General features: G+C 42.2%; 1 protein-coding gene across 2 annotated transcripts in view; it reads right to left on the bottom strand.

Annotated features, from left to right (window-relative positions):
* LOC110015899 (complement C3) overlaps positions 1–18,529 on the bottom strand; it is a 93,384-nt gene extending 74,855 nt beyond the window's left edge. For both annotated transcript variants that reach the window (XM_023959442.2, XM_023959440.2), the window contains exons 1-5: positions 18,364–18,529; positions 16,858–17,053; positions 16,604–16,766; positions 2,165–2,259; positions 1,989–2,077 (exon numbers count right to left, since the gene is read on the bottom strand). In XM_023959442.2, the coding sequence (XP_023815210.1) occupies positions 1,989–2,077; positions 2,165–2,259; positions 16,604–16,766; positions 16,858–17,053; positions 18,364–18,440 (620 nt within the window). In that variant the 5' untranslated portion in view covers positions 18,441–18,529. The remainder of the gene's footprint in view (positions 1–1,988; positions 2,078–2,164; positions 2,260–16,603; positions 16,767–16,857; positions 17,054–18,363) is intronic.
* Positions 18,530–19,327: the final 798 nt, after the last annotated feature.

Here is a 19,327-nt window from a genome sequence, read left to right as displayed (position 1 = left end):
CAGGTCAAACATTTTGGTTTCTGGTGTCCTTAGACAGCTCTTTGGTCTTGGGCATAGTGGAGTTTGGAGTGTGACTGTTTGAGGTTGTGGACAGGTTTCTTTTATGTAGATAACCAGTACAAATAGGTGCCATTAATACAGGTAACAGGTGGAGGACAGAGGATCCTCTTACAGAAGAAGTTACAGGTCTGTGAGAGCCAGAAATCTGGCTTGTTTGTGGGTGACCACATACTGTTTTCCACCACAATTTGCAATAAACTCTTTAAAAATCAATGTGATTTTCTGAATTGTTTTTTCACATTTTGTCTCTTATAGCTGAGGTATACCTATGATGAAAATTACAGTCCTTTCTCCTTTGTCTGGTTTTTGTATAAAATGTATTATTGTAACTTCAGCAGCAGAGCAGGAGCCTGGTTTACATAGCTGGCAGTAAGTCTGACTTGTTCTCCGTTAATGTTGGACTCCAGCAAGCTGCCCATTATCACTGGTTCTGTTCATATTCTTTATGAAGCCACCCGATGAAGCCTGGGGCCCAAGGGGTCTGGTTTGGTGACCACATGATTTCCTCTCTGCTCTTAGGAGTTGATGTTGTAATTTTGCTTTATACAGCACGACGTCCAGCATCCAGCAGGCTGGTTTGCGACTGAATTAGAAGCAGCTGGGATGAGGGTCAGCACTGCTAAGACTGAGGCCATGTTCTTGACCAGCGAAAAGTGATCTGCCCTCTCAGGGTGGGTGGAGTGCTCCTGCCGCAGGTGGAGTTTAGGAGTGTCAAAGTCTTGTTTACGAGTGAGGGAATATCAGAGCGTGAGATGGACAGGTGGATTGGTGAATTGGTGCAATGTCTGCTGTCATGCGGTCACTGTACTGGTCCATTGGGAAGAAGAATACCATGAGCCAGAAATCAAAGGTCTCAATGTACTGGTTTCAGTTTCGCTCCAGTACGCACCAAAGGTCATTAGTTCTGTGTCATGACCTAAAGATCAAGGTCCTGAATACAAGCGGCTGAAATGAGCTTCCTCAGTAGGGTACCTGGGCGCTCCCTTAGAGATAGGGTGAGAAGCTCAGTCACCTGGAGAGACCTCGGTGTAGAGCCGTTGCTCCTCCACATTAAGAGGAGCTAGTTGAGGTGATTTGGGCATCTGGTTGGGATTCCTCCTGGACACCTTCAAAGGAAGGTATTAGTGGCACTGGGCGGAGGCCCTGGGGGAGGATCTAGGACATTGCAAGGTAGACTACATCTTTCGAAGATGAAAGAAGAGGCAAATGAGAGGGAACTCTGGTCATATTTGATTAGATTGCGGCCCCCTTGACCCGGTCTCAGATGAGTGGGAGAATATGGATGGATGGATAGATGGATGGATGGATAGATGGATGGATGCATGGATGGATGGATGGATGGATGGATGGATGGATGGATGGATGGATGGATGGATGGATGGTTGGATGGATGGATGGATGGATGGATGGATGGATGGATGGATGGATGGATGGATGGATGGATGGATGGATGGATGGATGGATGGATGGGTGGATGGAGGATGGATGGATGGATGGAGGATGGATGGATGGATGGATGGATGGATGGATGGATATTTTATTTTTGTCTAAGGATTCCAATCCCTTTCCCTTTTTTGTGTTTGATCCAGCATAACTATTATTTCATTTGACCTTACTTTAATTAAACAGGAAAAATTCCATTGAGATTATCAATCTCTTTTTCAAGGCAGTTCCCCCCCCCCCCCCCCCCCCGTGTCCAACCTGTCAAACAAGCCCTCACTTGCCTTTTGTTTGACTTTTGTCTCCTCTGCTTTTGTCTCTGCTCTTGTCTGTCCTCACAGTTACCAACTGTTCTAGTCAACCTTAGAGCTGCTGATAAATATTCTTTTTATGTTTGTCTTAGTATCTACATAGCAGTATTCATTTGCTATCCCTCTGTATCCACCAGTTCTGCTGAAGTTTTTGTGTGAGCACATTGAAGATCTCACCTGACAATCTCATGCAGCTGGTAGACTCCAGAGTGCAATCCTGACTTCAGAGAGACAGGGTCCAATGCTAGAATGATGCCTTCAGGGGTCTGTAATCAGACAACATTTGGTATTTCTGGTGGTCCATTTATTTCTCAAAGTCCAATTTAAGAATATAGAAGAATTAGATAGAATACCACAATCTCGATGGAAATAGAGGTGTCAGCCTGGGCATTATTAACTTTCTCTACTGGCTCCATGCGAGGGGACACTCCAAACATTCTGTAATACACTAAACAACACACACACACTTTGTTCATCTGCTGTATGTCTCACGTTTTTCCATGTGCTTTTGCATTTGTGAGTTTATGCAAACGTGGGTGTGAATGTCGGTGTGATGCACATGTGTCTGAAAGTTTGTGCACATCTGTAAATGTTTGTAAATGTTTCTGAAACTATAGGTTTATTGGTTACCTACATTTAATCTATGTAAGATTTACATTCATAAACTCATTAGAAAAAAAAAGATTATTATTAAAGCCGCAAGCGGCGTTGTATGGCCCGCAGACGCAACCCGCCTTCCACGCCCAACTCTACGCACCACCGCCGCCTTCAACGCCCTCACCGCTCTCACCGCCCACCTTTGATGAGGGCTAATCAAAGCTGCAAAGGCGAATAATGCTCCCTATGATAATTATGCTAGCTATGCTAATGTGGCTAAAAGTGCTAGCATTGCGATCAGCATCATTAACTCTCACCAAAAAAAACATTGCAAAAAATTCTAATTATGCTAACTATTCTAGCTATGCTAATATGGCTAAAAGTGCTAGCATAGCGATCAGAATCATCTACTGTATCAGAAAAACGAATTACTAAAAAGGCTAATTATGCTAACTATGCTAGCTATGCTAATGTGGCTAAAAGTGCAAGCATAGCGATCAGCATCAACTCTCTCCGAAAAACATATTACCTAAAATGCTAATTATGCTAACTATGCTAGCTATGCTAATGTGGGTAAAAGTGCTAGCATAGCGATCAGCATCATCAACTGACTCAGAAAAACACATTGTTTCAGATGCTAATTATGCTAACTATGCTAGTTATGCTAACATAGCTTAAAGTGCTAGCATAGCAATCAGCATCATCAACTGACTCAGAAAAAGACATTGCTCCATTGGTGAGAGCCATATGTCATAAGTTGATAAAAAATTGCACTATTTTCAAAATGGACGCTTTTCTGTTGATTTTATATCCACAGCGACCATTTTAGGTTTTAGTCGCCTCGGGATGACGAACAGATTGACGTCAGTTTCAGACGAATTGGAAAAAGTAAACTTTTTGTTGTCCTTAGCAACAGTGGTTTAATGCTAACCACGCCCACATTCCTTATATGTCCATGTCCAGTGTTTTTCATTATGTTCAGTTCCTGACATGGATGGATGCATTCAAATTTCACTGTATTGCATTGAAAGTCATGGGAGTTATAACAGTGCACGACTTTGCGAGCTCGCCACGCGGACACCCTTCAAAATCTACAACTTCTAATCGCAACATTTCTTTCAAAGTAGCTTGCCGTTGATGCCCAAAAAGTTTCGAGACGATCGCTCGAGCATGCGGCAGGGGTCAAATTTTCGCTGAAAGGCGGCGAAGTCGTCGTTCCAACTTCGAAAACAATATGGTCCTTGCAGTCAGTGACTGCTGCTGCGGGCCATAATAATTGTGTTTATTATAGACAGACTAAAACATACAGAACACACACATTACACATTGAAACCATTAAATATGATTGTCAGTAGAGATTGCTTAATTGCTTAAAAGAAAGTTAGAGGAAGGACTTTTAAATAATCCAATCTATTTTATGTTTCAGTTCATGTTTTACATAATTGCCAAAATCAAGAGGAGCCAGTTGAGGTGATTTGGGCTAGAGTGGATGCCTCTTGGACCTCCCAGGGGAGGTGTGACAGGCATGGAAGGGAAGGGCGGAAGCCCCAGGGAAGACCCAGGACACGCTGGAGAGACTTCTGTATGTCTCTCGCCTGGCCTTGGAATGTCTGGGGTCCCCCCCAGAGCAGCTGAACACAGTGGCTGGGAAGAGGGAAGTCTGGGCATCTTTGCTTAGACTGCTGCCCCTGGTTCCAGATGACCAGAAGAAGATGGATAGGTATCAAGATCAAATAAATTATTGAAAGTTAATGCAAACATATGTGAGGAAATTTTTATGCATCTGTTTAAAAGTGTTTATTTAAATTAGTGTATATGCATGTTTTGCATGTTTGTATATGTCTATTTGTACATGTACAGTGGGGTAAAAAAGTATTAAGTCGGCCGAAAATTATGCAAGTTCTCCCACTTAAAAAGATGAGAAAGGACTGCAATTTTCATCATAGGTATACTTTAACCATGAGAGACAAAATGAGAAAAAAAATCCAGAAAATCACATTGTCTGATTTTGAAAGAATTTGTTTGAAGATTATGGTGGAAAAATAAGAATTTGGTCACTTTCAAACAAGTCAGATTTCTGGCTTTCACAGACCTGTAACTTCTTCTGTAAGAGGATCCTCTGTCCTCCACCTGTTACCTGTATTAATGGCACCTGTTTGAACTGGTTATCTATATAAAAGACACCTGTCCACAACCTCAAACAGTCTCACTCCAAACTCTACCATGACCAAGACCAAAGAGATGTCAAAGAACACCAGAAACCAAATTGTTGTCCTGCACCAGGCCGGGAAGACTGAATTTACAATAGGTAAGCAGCCTGGTGTGAAGAAATCAACTGTGGAAGCAATTATTAGGGAATGAAAGACATACAAGACCACTGATAATCTCCCTCCATCTGGGACAAAATCGACAAGATCTCACCCTGTGGGGTCAAAATGATCACAAGAACGGTGAGCAAAAATCCCAGAACCACACGGGGAGGACCTAGTGAATGACCTGTAAAGAGCCTGGACCAAAGTAACAAAGACTACTATCCGTAACACGCTACACTGCCAGGGGCATTGGTAATGAAACATGGCTGGGTCTTTCAGCATGAAAACGATCCCAAACACACTCCCCCCCAGAGTAATGAAAGAGTGGCTTTGTCAGAAGCATTTCAAGGCCCTGGAGTGGCCAAGCCAGTCTCCCGATCTCAACCCGAATGAAAATCTTTGGAGGGAGTTGAAAGTCTGGGTTGCCCAGCGACAGCCCGAAAACATCACCTCTCTAGAGCGGATCTGTATGGAGGAATGGGCCAAAATACCAGCAGCAGTTTGTGAAAATCTTGGGAAGATTTACAAAAAATCTTTGACTGCTGTCATTGCCATCTAAGGATATTTAACAAAGCAATCAGTTGAACTTTTATTTTTGACAAAATACTTTTTTTTCTACCATAATTTAAAATAAATTCTTTAAAAACCAAACAATTTGATTTTCTGGATAGTTTTTTCTCACTTTTACCTTATAGTTGACGTATACCTATGATGAAACTTATAGGCCTCTCTCATCTTTTTAAGTGGGATACTGGCACAGTTGGTGAATGATCACAGAAACACATGGAAGGGGACAGGAAAAAGAAGGATCAAGTAGCTCAAAGTTTATTGTTGTAAGTATCAAGCAATATTCGTCCTGTCCTCTGCAATAGATAGATAGACAGACAGACAGACAAAAAAACAGACGGACAGATAGATAGATAGATAGATAGATAGATAGATAGATAGATAGATAGATAGATAGATAGATAGATAGATAGATAGATAGATAGATAGATAGATAGATAGATAGATAGATAGATAGATAGATAGATAGATAGATAGATAGATAGATAGATAGATAGATAGATAGATAGATAGATAGATAGATAGATAGATCCATATAGATGGATAGAAACTTTATTAATCTCCCAAGGGAGAAATTCTGGTGTCTGGCAGCAAAACACACAACCACACACAATAAAAAACAATAAAATGACAGTTCATAAAATAAAATATCAATATAAAAATATCAGTTCATACATCAATATCAGTCAGGCAGGTTCATAGCTGAAGGGATAAATGAATTTCCTGCAGCGCAGTGAAAGGAGCCTATTACTCTGTGTGCTCCTCTGTCCAGATATCGTGCAAGGGATGTCTGGGATTGTCCAGGATGCTTTGAGTTAAGGCCCTCCTCCTGTTCTGCAGCACAGTTCTCACAGAGTTCAATCTCCTCCCAATCACAGATGCACACTTCTTTATCAGTTTGTCCAACCGACTGCAATCCCTTGTGGTCAAACTACCACCCCAGGATACAACCCCGTAGAAGACAGAACTCACCACAACGGACTGATAAAAGAGGAGCAACGTGTCGGTAGACACATCAAAGGACCATAGCATTCTCAGGAAGAACAGCCTACTCTGTTCTTTCTTATACAGAGCCTGCGCCTGCTCTGTCCAGTCCAGTTTGTGGTCAAGGTGCACACCCAAGTACTTATAGGAGTCAACCACCTCAATTTTCCCTCCATCGATGATCACTGTTTGGTGGGAGGGCTTCCTACCAAAGTCAATGATCATCTCATTGGTCTTTGAGGTGTTCATCACAAGACCATTGTCACTGCTCCCTGCTCACTTTTGTCCCTTCCCTTTAACACGCCACAATACCAGTGTCGTCCGAATACTCCTGGACATGACAAGCTGCAGATGCAAAATTAAAGTCAGCTGTGTAGAATGTGAATAGAAAAGGCAATAGTACACTTCTCTGTGGTGCGCCGGTTTTTTTTTTCCCAATATTTTTTTTTCTTTTATCAAGTGTACAAAATCAAACAGGCAAAACAAATAGTTCAGGTGCTCTTTAGACCATTACAAAACAGAATGTAAAAATACAAGTAAATAAACAATTGCCAGTTACATTCTATTCAATATTTATTCACAGGCCGTCCAAACAGGACATAAATAGAAGAAAGAAAAATGCAGTCTCAATACAGAGCTAAATAACTTTAACTTTCTGTAAGTGATTTAGAAATGGTGTCCAGAGTTTATTGTGAATATTAACTGAGGCGGTCCTGACATGGCGAATTTTTTCCATGTGGATGAGAGATAGCATGTCAGTGAGCCACACTTTAAAGTATGGAGAAACCGTAGATTTCCATTCTCGCAAAATTTGTCTTTTTGCGGTCATTAACCCAAGTTCTAGTGGCTGCTGCATTACAGTTGGGATAGCTCTAGTACGTACGCAGCCAAAAATGGCGAGCTCTGCATCGGGTGCAATAAAGCAACCATAGGCTTTGGAATACCAGTCAAATATACTGTTCCAGAAGCCAGCCAATGAGGGACAAGACCAAAAAGCATGAGCCAATGTGCTTTCGGATATTTTACATTTATCACAAATGGGAGTAATTGAAGGATATATTTTGTGCAACCGTACTTTGGAGTAGTGAAGCCGATGGATGATTTTAAATTGTATGAGTTGGTGTCTGCTGTTAACTGAGCACGAGTGAATCTTGGATAAACACTTTTCCCACATTGATTCTGATATTTCAATGCCCAACTCCTCGCTCTAAGCATCTTTCATTTTTGTTGATGTCACCCTGTTGCTGCCATCAAATAAATGCACTATTCTGGAAACCAAATGTCTGGAGCCAGGGGGACTTTTGAAAATGTCATAAAGATCATGTTCAGCTGGAAGATCTTGAAATATTTTAATTTTGGACTGCAAGTAATGTCTAATTTGTTAGTACCTAAAGAAGTGTGAATTGGTAAAGTTAAAGTTTTGTTTAAGTTGATTAAATTATGCAAATTTTTTATTTATGTATAAATCTTCAAGCTTAGACAAACCCCTCTCATTCCATTCCTGATACAATTTGTCATCCCAAGGAGGCAAGAAAGAGTGATTATTGCATATTGGTGACTGAACAGAAATGTCCGGCAAAGAAAGAAAGCTTCTAATTTGATTTAAAATGCGCACTGATTCCTTATGGCAAAACCCAGTTTTCGGAGAGACTCCGCCCTCTCCAGTTTGGAGAAGAGCAGAGCGTGTAAACATGAGAAATCTCTCACTCAGCCAGCCTCCATCTTAACCCACAGCGGAGTGGTGGGACCAATGGTGTCTGGTGATCCCCGCTGCCAGAACATCAATGCTCTGATATTAGCAGCCCAGTAATAGTGTTTGAATTCCGGCAGGCCAAGACCTCCTTCCAACTTGGATTTTTACAAATGCGACTTCGAGATTCGAACATTTTTATTATTCCAGATATAAGAAGTCAGGCTGTGAGGTAAATAGGGAGATTCTGACACAAATACAAGAATCTAGGCAGAGAAACCATTTTTATACAGTTTATTCGGCCAATCATGGATAAGGGAAGAGTCTTCCAAGACTCAATATTCTGCTTTAGTTTTGATACAAATTTTGTGAAATTCAAGGTAAAGATTAATTTTGGGTCTTTGGGAATAGTCAGGCCCAGGTAAGTGAAATGGTCATAGGTTATTTTAAAAGTAGCGTTTTGAATAGAATTTGGCGGATAAGTTTTAGATAAAGGCATTAATTCACTTTTAGTCCAATTTATTGTGTACCCTGAAATGTTTCCGAAGGTTGTTATCAAATCAATAAGAAGGGGCACTGACTCCTCAGCATTGCGCAAGTATAACAATACATCGTTTGCATACAAGCTAATAACAGTTTCTGCTCCTCCAACCAGAAGGCCCTGGATATGTGGATCTGCTCTTATTTTAACAGCAAGAGGTTCCAAAGCTAAGGCAAACAGGGCAGGAGAAAGAGGGCAGCCCTGCTGGACTGAGCGCTGTAACGGAAATGGCGTTGATCTCTCCCCATTAGTCAGGATTGAGCACAACGGACCTGCATATATTAATTCAATTCAATTCAATTCAATTTTATTTGTATAGCCCAAAATCACAACAACAGTCGTCTCGATGGGCTTCGAAGTAAAACATGAAATCAAAAGGATCACGAATACAAAGAGTTCAATAGAAAAATACTAAAATGAACTAACAAACTGACTAAGCTATACTGGCATCCCTGCCCTTAGACCCCCCTTCGCGGTAAGGAAAAACTCCCAAAAAAACCGGATTCCGGAAAAAACGAAGAAACCTCAGGGGTGCCCACATGAAGGAGGGATCCTCCCCCAGGACGGACAGGCGATTTACCAGAACTCTTAGAGAAGAATTAACTTATCTAAATCTACAACTACATATATAAAGTCCAGCAGACGAGCTTCATCCAGCCGTGGTTGTGGGGACAGTCAAAGGCGCGAGTCGAGCCGGAGACAGGAACCACAGCCAGGTGTAGGAGCAGGAGCAGAGACGAGGTACTCGGTCAGGCACAGAGCAGAGACGAGCCAGAAATGAGCCAGAGGCAGGATCCACAGCCAGGTGTAGGAGCAGGAGCAAAGGCGAGGTAAACGGTCAGGAACTGGAGCACGGATGAGCCAACTGGAGTCTGGAAGCACTCCCACTCCCCAGGAGGGGAGAGGAAAAGAGGGACAATACATGAATCGCACTGCACCAAACAGAGGCATGGAAAACTAAATGATAAATGATGATCAAAAATACAGGAGAGGAAGCGTAGAAGTAGAAAAGAAAAGAGGACAGAACCCCAGTGCACCATAGTTACCCCAGCTTCAACTTCTAGCAGCCTTTTAAAAGAAATAGTTATTATTAAGTTTAATTTAAACAAACTAACATTAAGTTAAATAATCTCTGAATACTAACTAGTCTGACAATAAGCCTGTCCAAAGAGGAACGTTTTCAGTCTAGCTTTGAATGTAGAAACTGAGTCGGCCTCTCTTACATGAGCTGGGAGTTTATTCCATAAGACAGGGGCTTGGTGGCTAAACGCTCTACCTCCAACCGTACTTTTACTAATTCTAGGAACCACAAGCAGTCCTGCATTTTGCGAGCGAAGTGTTCTGATTGGTTGGTAAGGGACTATGAGGTCCTTAATATAGGACGGGGCCATTCCATGTAAGGCCTTATAGGTTAACAGGAGGATCTTGAACTTAATTCTAGAATCAACTGGGAGCCAATGGAGCGAAACTAACACAGGAGTGATGTGATCTCTTCTGCTGGTTCCAGCTAACAATCTAGCAGCTGCGTTCTGAACAAGCTGGAGAATTCTTAAGGAACTCTTAGGACACACTGCTAACAAGGAGTTACAGTAATCCAGCCTCGACGTAACAAATGCATGGATGAGTTTTTCAGCATCACTCTTAGAAAGTATATTTCTGATATATTAGTTTCATCCAAGATATAAACGTTTCACCAGAAAAGGAAAGTCTGCCAGGGATGAATCCTGTCTAGTCAGGGTGGATAATAGAAGTCAAATACGTGTTTAATCTGGTTGCTAAAATTTTGGTTATTACCTTCCGATCAAAGTTTTGGAGAGCAATGGGTCTGTAATTATCTGGATCGGCCTGGATCTCTGCCTTTCTTCAAGATTAAGGAGATGTTGGCTTCATACAGAGTTGTGGGTAATTTATCTCTGCGTTTGGAATCGCATATCATCCTAAGCATGAGAGGAGCAAGATCATCAGAGAATTTTTTGTAAAACTCTGAGCCAAAGCCATCAGGGCCTGAAGCCTTGCCTGATGGAAATGATTTGATGGCTGCAATCACTTCTTGCAGTGTGAAGTCGGAGTCAAGATGATGCCTTGCAGCATCAGTTAACCTGGGCAAATGAAGAGAGCCAAAGAAATCATCTATGTCACGCTGTGATAAGTTCTGATTAGAAGAGTAAAGTTAGTGATAAAACGATTATTAATTTCTACTGGGTTTGTTAGAAGAGTGCCATTTTTATTTTTTATTTTATGAAAAGCTCTTGAAGCCTGCATTCCTTTAAGTTGTTGTGCTAGGAGCTTATTGGGCTTATCTCCTATCTCAAAATGTTTTTGCCTCAGTCTCAATAATATATTATTAATTTGACTGCTCATGATTACATTGTATTCATATTTAAGTTTCAGCATTCCTCTGTAGTCAGAGGGGGATTTAGAAGTTTGATATGTCCTTTCTAGAATAGAAAGGGCAATTTTAATTTCAGAAAGCCTTTTATTTTTTTCCTTTTTGAGATCTGAGGTATAAGAAATAATGTCTCCACGTATAACAACTTTCAGTGTTTCCCACAGTGTTGAGTCAGACACCTCCCCATTATCATTACTTTTAATAAATTCTTTAAGCTTGAAAGCAATATGTTTACTAAAGTGTTCATCGCTGAGAAGGGTGGGGTTGAAGCGCCAGGAACAGTTTTGTTTAGGTAGATTTAGGGACAGTGATATAGACGCAGGGCTGTGATCTGATATCAAAATGTTATGGTATTTAGAATTTGTGATTTGTGAAATAAGGTTAGAGCTGGTTAAAAAATAATCTATCCGGCTGTAGGATTTGTGCACACTGGAAAAGAAAGAATAATTTTTATCTGTGGGATGTTGAATTCTCCAAATGTCTACTAAATTTCTATTTTTCATGAGATTGTGTAAAACCCGCAGAGATACACTTTCTGGAGGAGGGCGTGAGGATAGACGGTCGAGGAAAGGATTTAAGTAGTAGTTCCAATCTCCTGATATTATTATGTTTGAGTCATTTTCATCTGGCAACAAGTCAAAAGCTTTCCTGAAAAATGTTGGATCATCTGTGTTCGGGCCGTACACATTTAAAAAAGTTAATGGAAAGGAATCTATCAGGTCTGTGACCATCACAAATCTGCCCTGTGGATCAGTTTTCACAGATATTAATTGAAAAGGGACGTTTTTCCTAAATAATATGGCTACCCCTCGGGCATGTGATGTAAAAGAAGACTGATATACCTGAGACACCCAGTTACACTTCAAAATATGCTGCATTGTACCTTTAATATGGGTCTCCTGGAGAAAAATTATATCCGCATGAAGAGATTTCAAATGTTTGAATACTTTCCCCCTTTTCACTATTGAACCAAGCCCTCTAACATTCCAGGACACCATCTGTAATTCTCTGTTTCCTTCGTGCATGTTACTTTGCGATCTATGCATTCTGATGAGGACAATGAGAAAAGAATTACCAACATGAGGTCTAATGTGCTTAACAGCCTATTCAAAACTGGCAGTAATGAGAGGTAGAGAAAAAATAATGCAATTTTTGCACCTGAACCATAGAACAAGAAAAAAACAAAACAACCCCCCCCCCCTCCCCCTCCCCAATGAATGTGTCCTTCTGAACTTGACGCATAACATTCCCCTTTCACTAAACCAGGAGCTGCCGGACAAATAGTAAGAGAGGTAAACACCCACCACCATTGCATTATATTGAAATAAAATTTACACACCACCAACATAGAATAAATATCAGCATTAACTGTCGATCAGTTTTACACCTGCCAGACTACCGAGCCTGACATATCAGTGCGCATAGCGCATTTAGAAAGTAACTTCACAATCTTGTTTAGTCAAACTGTGGAGCAAGGCAGAGACCTTACTCTCTCACAGGTGACTTGCGTTGCTTTACACAGCGCGCCGCCTCATCTGCGTTGTTGAAGATAGAGGGCGCTTGTCCATCATTCCAGTTCCCACGTGTTTGCAGGATAACGCAACACGTGTTTGATCCCATCACTGCGCAGGGCTCGCATCACATCTCCAAAAGCGCAGCGTTGATCCATAACTTCGCTGTTGTAATCAGGATAGATGTGAATGTTGCTCCCTTTGAATCCTGCAGCAACGCAGGATCAGCTCTTTCTCCTGAAAGTGATGAACTCGGGCCAGGACCGCACCTTCCGGTATGCCGACAATTTTAATGTTGTTCCTGCGAGAATGTGCTTCCAGGTCATGCAGTTTGGTTTGACGCTGATGTGTGTACTCTGTTAGACCCGTACATTTGGCTTCCAATTCTTCCAGCCTCTCATCCAGCGCGTTCGTCGCATGCTTCTGGTTTTCCCGGCGAGCTTTCATGTCCGCCTGCTCCAAGTGAATGGACTGAAACCTGGGGCCTCATTTATAAACGTTGCGTACGCACAAAAGAAGGCGTACGCCACTCTCTACGCAATCATTGAGATTCATAAAAAGCAAACTTGACGGGAAAATGTGCGGTCCTTCACGCAAGCTCTGACCCAGGCTTTCGCACAAAAACGGGTGAAATGAGAAACGGCGACACCGTCGGCAGATGGAAGAAACACGTGAAAGTGCAAGTGAAAATGACAATACTGCCTCTCATAAATAACATGAAGACTTCACAAAGCAAGTCTTACAATTAACAGCTACATGAACACCCGTTTGATCGATCAGCAGTGAAACAAACAAAAAAATCAAACGAAAATTACAACAGAAATTCAAATGAACACATATTTGCAAAAAGAAAAGTGAAATATGTTCTGCAATATTGGCATGTTGTGCAATTCATCCTCATAAATAATATAGTTAACAGAACGAAATAATGTACAAAACTGATATACACGTCACTGTGTCCGTCTGGCGGAGCAGATATAGTCAAAGTCAAAGTCAGCTTTATTGTCAAATATGCTGCATCCGTACATACAGCACAGATGAAATTGCTTTCCTCTCACCCCACAATGCAAGCAGCATATAAAATAATAAATAAACGACTTAAAAAATACATTCTTTTAAAAACAATAAATCCTTGAAACCCAAAAAGATAAAGCCAAAAAACACTGAAGGTAGGGGAGAGAGGAGCCGCTGCGTGTGCACGCGCCGCCAGATGCGTGCGAATCAGACAGACAGACAGACAGACAGACAGACAGACAGACAGACGTATTAATTGTCCACTGGGGAAAGTTGTTTTCATAGTAAAACCTTTCTTCATAAGCTACAGAATTATGGTATTCATGCATATGCCTTTAGTTTGTTTTATTTTTGATAAAACAATGTATGGCGTATGTCTCAACCATTCAGAAAGCAACAAGAAATTACATTTGCGCTGATCGATTTCCCATTTCCACGTGGATTATTACCGACATCTGTAGCTTGTCAGATGCAATTAAATGGATGGAAATAAAATGCCCCATCACAATGCGTAATGACGCACAATGGCTGATCTTGCGCTCTTAGAGGATGTGGCAAATGGAAGAATTCGGAGAGAACTCATCTTTAGACAGCAAGACGACTTGCTGGCAAACGAGGACGAATGGCTTATGAGCCGGTTCCGACTTCCTCGAGCCGTCCTGTTGGAGCTTTTGGGGGTGTATCACCCGGAGCATCAGGTGCGTCGTGCCCCCCCCCCCGCCTCAGTCACCACTCCACGTCCATCTAAAAGGGATTCCCCAATAATTGCCGCCACTCTCTCATCAAGAGGGGTCAGCTCCAGTGTCCCCTGTCCCCCACCCGTGGCAGACACACTCTGGCGATGACGTTTTTCTGCCTCGACTTTGATGTCCGCATTTTTGGCATTAGTAATGCCCACACTGTGCCTTCCAAACAACATTCTTCTCCTCTTTTCCACCTCGCCAACGATAACTTCTACTTCACATCGAGTGAAGTTCCGTTTTTTTTTATTTTCTCTCTGTGTTTGCCATGGTTTCGCTATCAATGAATATTCATTTGTGGGCGTTTCACGGACTATTTATGGGCAACTATGGGCGTGTTATGAAGCCGCAAATGCTGCGCAGCATTTAGAATTGGTTGTGATTTATTGAGGGAAAGATGCGTAGGATGTGCGTGCGCACGGTTTTATAAATCCGAATATTTCTGTGCGTACGCACGTCCTATGTTTCATCTGTACGCCACTTCTGACGCAAATCCTACGCAAGGTTTTATAAATGAGGCCCCTGGACTCCAGAGCATCAAACCGCTCATCGATTTTCCCGAGTATAGTGGTAGCCATCTCCCGACACATCTCTTTGCACAAAGCGTAGCTTTTGTCTTCACGGGGGTCGGCCGCTCTCTTGGGAGAGGACTCGCTTGTAATAATAGTGTTAGCATTAGCACCGCTAGCCGCGTTGCTAACATATCCCTCGAGGGTTCCCGTCGTGTTCAAAGATTTTGCTTTCGGCGGCATTGCAAGAAAAAAAATACCGCAATGGAAAGCGGCGCGTCTACTTACAAAAATATGGAAAAGTAGAAAGAGTTTAAGGTGGTGTATAATGAAAAAGTTCGAGTTTCGGTGGAGAGCCGTGGAAAACACGTTTACATCTTACAGCTGCGCACTAGCGCCCCCCTTTTACATTTTTTTATACACTGTATTTATCCCACGAAGGGAAATTCTTTCTCCGCATTTGACCCATCCTCTTGGGGAGCAGTGAGCTGCAGCTGAAAGTGCGCTCGGGAGGCGGTAGCGTTAAGGGTCTTGCCTAATGACCCTCACTGGGTAATGTTAATTGCTTGCCATTGATATGGTAATTGCCCCCAATACCATTGCTCATTCCCTTCCGGGAATCGAACCCTGGTTTCCTGCATGGTAGCTTCCCACCCAACTGAGCTACCCAGCCGCTACCCAAAGCTACCTAGCCGCTAGCCTTGTTGCTCATCAATGTCCCAGATACACAGTCTCCCAGTCGGACAAACTGTGACCTTAAAGTCAGATGGTTGTGGATCCACCGAACAAAAACTGGATCAACTCCCATTCTCTTGAGCTTCCCCTTCAGCAGCTGAGGCTGGACTGTATCAAAGGCACTAGTGAAGTCAAAAAACATCACCCTCACAAAGCTGCCAGCCCCTTTCAGCAAGGAGAGCACCCTATGGACCATATGCAGGACTCCACTCCCAGACTTTCCTGATAGGTAAACTGAAGGGGGTCCAGTGCCCCTCCACCTGAGGTTTGAGCTGCCGAAGAAGCAGCCTCATAAAAGTCTTTATTAGGACAGATGTCAAGGCAACTGGTCTATAGTCCTTCATCCCTGCAGGCATTGTCACCTTGGGCACTGGGACAAGGCATGAGGTCTTCAACAAGCCAGGGACACATCCCGTCTGAAAACTCCTGTTGATGATGGATTGAAGAGGCACCGCCAGCTCCGACGCACAAACAGAGGTGATATTACGTCAGGACCAGCAAATTTCCAACCATTGAGCCTCCTGAGTTCTATGCACACTTCTGTTACTCTAATTGGTGGCACAGCATTAGGGCTGGAGCTGGAGCAGGTGCCACTATCAGGTGGAGTAGAGGCGCAAGTAACAGCAGCAAGTAGCATCTTCCAATGAAAAGTCCATTTAAATTAGCACTTTGGGCCTCTGCAGTCAAAACTCATGCGTAGCTACGCAAGTTTTTGCCCAGTTGAAAGTAAAACCAGGTCAAACTTTGACCACTCAGGAATTAGGATCTGGTAGTGACATAAAAAGCATCGCTGTCTTAAATGCTGTTTACCAAAGAGGGCTGGGCCTCTCCAAAGATGAACACATGTTATGAAATAAAAGAGGAGTGTTGGGTCACCACCACAGTCACCGCCTTCAGCAGAAGGCAACGTAATAGTGGGCGCCAGGGCCTCCACAGACATTTGGAAAGAGAGGCCAGTGAGAGAATTTGTCCCCCATTAACCCGACACTAGCCACCCAGACCAGAGTCCGTCAGAAGGACCCCGACAGGAGCCCCCAGCTCCAAAGATCAGGGGGCATTGGAGCACAGATAGCTTGTGTGATTGTTTATGCAAAAGTGTGTGTGAACATATTTGATGTTAGTCTGTTGGTCAAACTCCCAGTTCCCGATCAGGAACAATTTACAATATGGCCAGTGGATGGATTGTGCATGTGGGGGGGTTACCTTTGCTGTTGGGGGTGTACAACGTCTTGTCAGTCTGGATGAAAATGTACCCGGACTGGAAGGAAACCATGACGACTTTCTCCAGTGTTCGGTCTGGGAACGCAGCTTCCAGGTAGACATACTGTTTTGCAGTTGGATCCTTGCTGAAGTCTCCAGGTGGGATCTGAAAACCAGATTGGAGTGGGTGGAGTCTGTACGTGCAGACATTGCAGTCATGAAAGCATGTGAAAACTTCCATGTACATGTGTACTTACAGTAATCTGTCCAAAGCCTTGGAAGTTATTGTCATTGGTTAGGGTTACTTGTGTGGTCGCCAGTGTTTTAGCTTTTGTTGGATGGTTTTTAACAGAGATGGTGACAGGTTGGTTCCCCCCAGCACAGTCCTGGCATTCAACAAAGATGTTTTCTGGTGTTCCCACTCGCAGCAGGTTAGGGGCAGACATCAGTTTGCTGTGAAGCGGATTTTAGTTGTTGAAATATTTATCCTGCTACTTATAGTTCCATCACTGCATGAAAATTTGCACACTTTTTTCATTCATTTTTGAATCCTTTTTATCCCTTTCGGCGTCACGGGGCTGCTGTAGCCTATCTCTGCCACTTATGGGCGAAGGCTGGGGACATCCTGGACAGGTCACCAGTCTGTCACAGATTTGCACAGTTTTGTTTTCCAATTCACCTTTCCCTTTGGTTAAGAAGTGGGGGCAGGAGGTTTGGGATCTTTGCTCTGGGCTGCAGCTATTTACTGGACTTTATACTACATGATCATTCTGAATAAGATCCAGCAAACAATCTATAAAAGCTTATCCCTGAGCATACAAACCCTTATCCTAAGTGTATCTAAAGGGTGGGAGTGAGGTGCAGCCTCACGTTAACAGAGAAAAACAAGAACAACTTAATACTTTAAAATATGCATTATTTTAAAGCATAATGCTGGAAGCAACACCACTCCTTAACTTCAACAGGATGCTAATACCAAAATGGAAACTTTTTCCAAATGTAAAAAAAAAGCATTCGCTAACTTTGATTCTTTCTGCTTTTTTTTCTGTCAGAATAAAGAGTAGGAGATGTTGAAGTGTGGTAGGAAAACAAATAGTATTCTATTTGAGAGGAGCTGTTTGGAGTTTATGGGGGCTACTGGCGTCAACCGCCAATCCTTAAAACCAGCATTTTCAATGGATGTTTTTCACACCACTTTTCCCGTTGATTTTTCCCACTTTTCACTTGCCATAACTAAAATGTCTGTCCAAAAATGTGTTACCCTGTTACCATAACATTTTTTTTTAGCGACACATTGATCCTGTTATTGATGAACATGTAGAAGAAAATCAGAAAAGTGAAGGTTTACTTTTCATAAACTTTGAAGGCCCTAAAAAACTGAATATTCTACAGAATATAGCAGACAGTGCCAAGGATGATGCTCTCACATGCACACGTTTATATTATATTTAGGAAATCCCAGTTTCACGACGGTTGTGTCGTTTTATTTTGCTTGAACAGTAGTTCTATCCAACAGTTAGCTTTTTAGCTTTATTTTCCCTTTTTTGAATACTTGTGTGGAACTCCTTGTTCTACATTTTTTATATCTTATTAAAGGATTTCTTGAGTAAAAATGACCTTCTGCATGGGCAGATAATTTTACAGCTTTTTAGTGATTTTATTCTCAAGATTAGTGTTTATTTTCAATATTTAAGCTAGTACTTTTTGCAGTGTAAACTCTTTGCTTTGCAAGCTTTCACAAGTACTGGTAGGGGGCTACTCACTGTGGTCCAGCATTGATGAGAGACATCAAGGAGACCAAGGCCAGAGAGGCCAGCAGCAGCTGAAGAGCCCTCCTCATCTTCACCTTGCTCTTTTTGTTGACTGTGTGCAGCAGGACTCTACAGCACCTATTTGTTATCGTCCCAACTGTCCTTCCATCCCCTTTTCACTATGTAGCAATCTTGAACCTCCCCAAAGTCCATGTGTACAAAGAGGAACATGAACAAGGTAGCACACGGTTTTCTGAAAACAGCTGAGAAATTCAAATAAACATTATCGTTGTGAAGAAAAAGTCAAACATCATAAAATCAATACATTTTAACCAAACTTTCAAGATTTTCATTTGCTGACAAAATTGTGGAAAGCTGTCTGCAGCAGATCTGCAGGGCCTCAGCTTTTGTTGTTTAATTGGTAGAAGAATCCTAAAACTTGACCTTGGCTTGGTTTTTGGATCAACAAGTAAACACGTGACATTGGTGCCAAAAGTTGTCCTGATGTCATGATGTCATGGCAGGAGTCTGTGCAGTTACCATAAAATGGGAATTTCACAAATCTGCAAACAGCCGGTGGATGAAAAATCTCTTGTTTCCTTTTATGGGACATTTAAGGAATGCTGACGGCTGATGTGCAGGTTGGTGTTTAGACTACAAAACAAGGGAAGTTCCAGAGAAAATGTCCAGTAAACACATTTCTTCTGCTTTTAGTTGATTTTATGAGTGATCTTCTCATGGGTGCTTAAAGGATGCAACCCCCACCCCCCATACACGCACACAAGTTGTAAGATTAAACCTCAAAATGTCTGAAATAAGACACTGAAATGTCTTAAAACAGCCATGAGCAATAAATCAAAATGTACTAATGATCAACTATGACATCAGACGGCTTTGAATTTGTTGTTTATCAGAATCCTTTTGAAATCAACCTAGTGAGACGGGTCTGGACAAAAATAAAACCAACATGTCTGAC

This window comes from Oryzias latipes, chromosome 1, assembly GCF_053564925.1.
Source record: "Oryzias latipes strain Hd-rR chromosome 1, Olatipes_Hd-rR_3.1".
In the NCBI taxonomy this organism is placed as follows: Eukaryota; Metazoa; Chordata; class Actinopteri; order Beloniformes; family Adrianichthyidae; genus Oryzias; species Oryzias latipes.
Note: the sequence above shows the minus strand (reverse complement) of the source record. Positions and strands in the feature narration are given on the sequence as shown.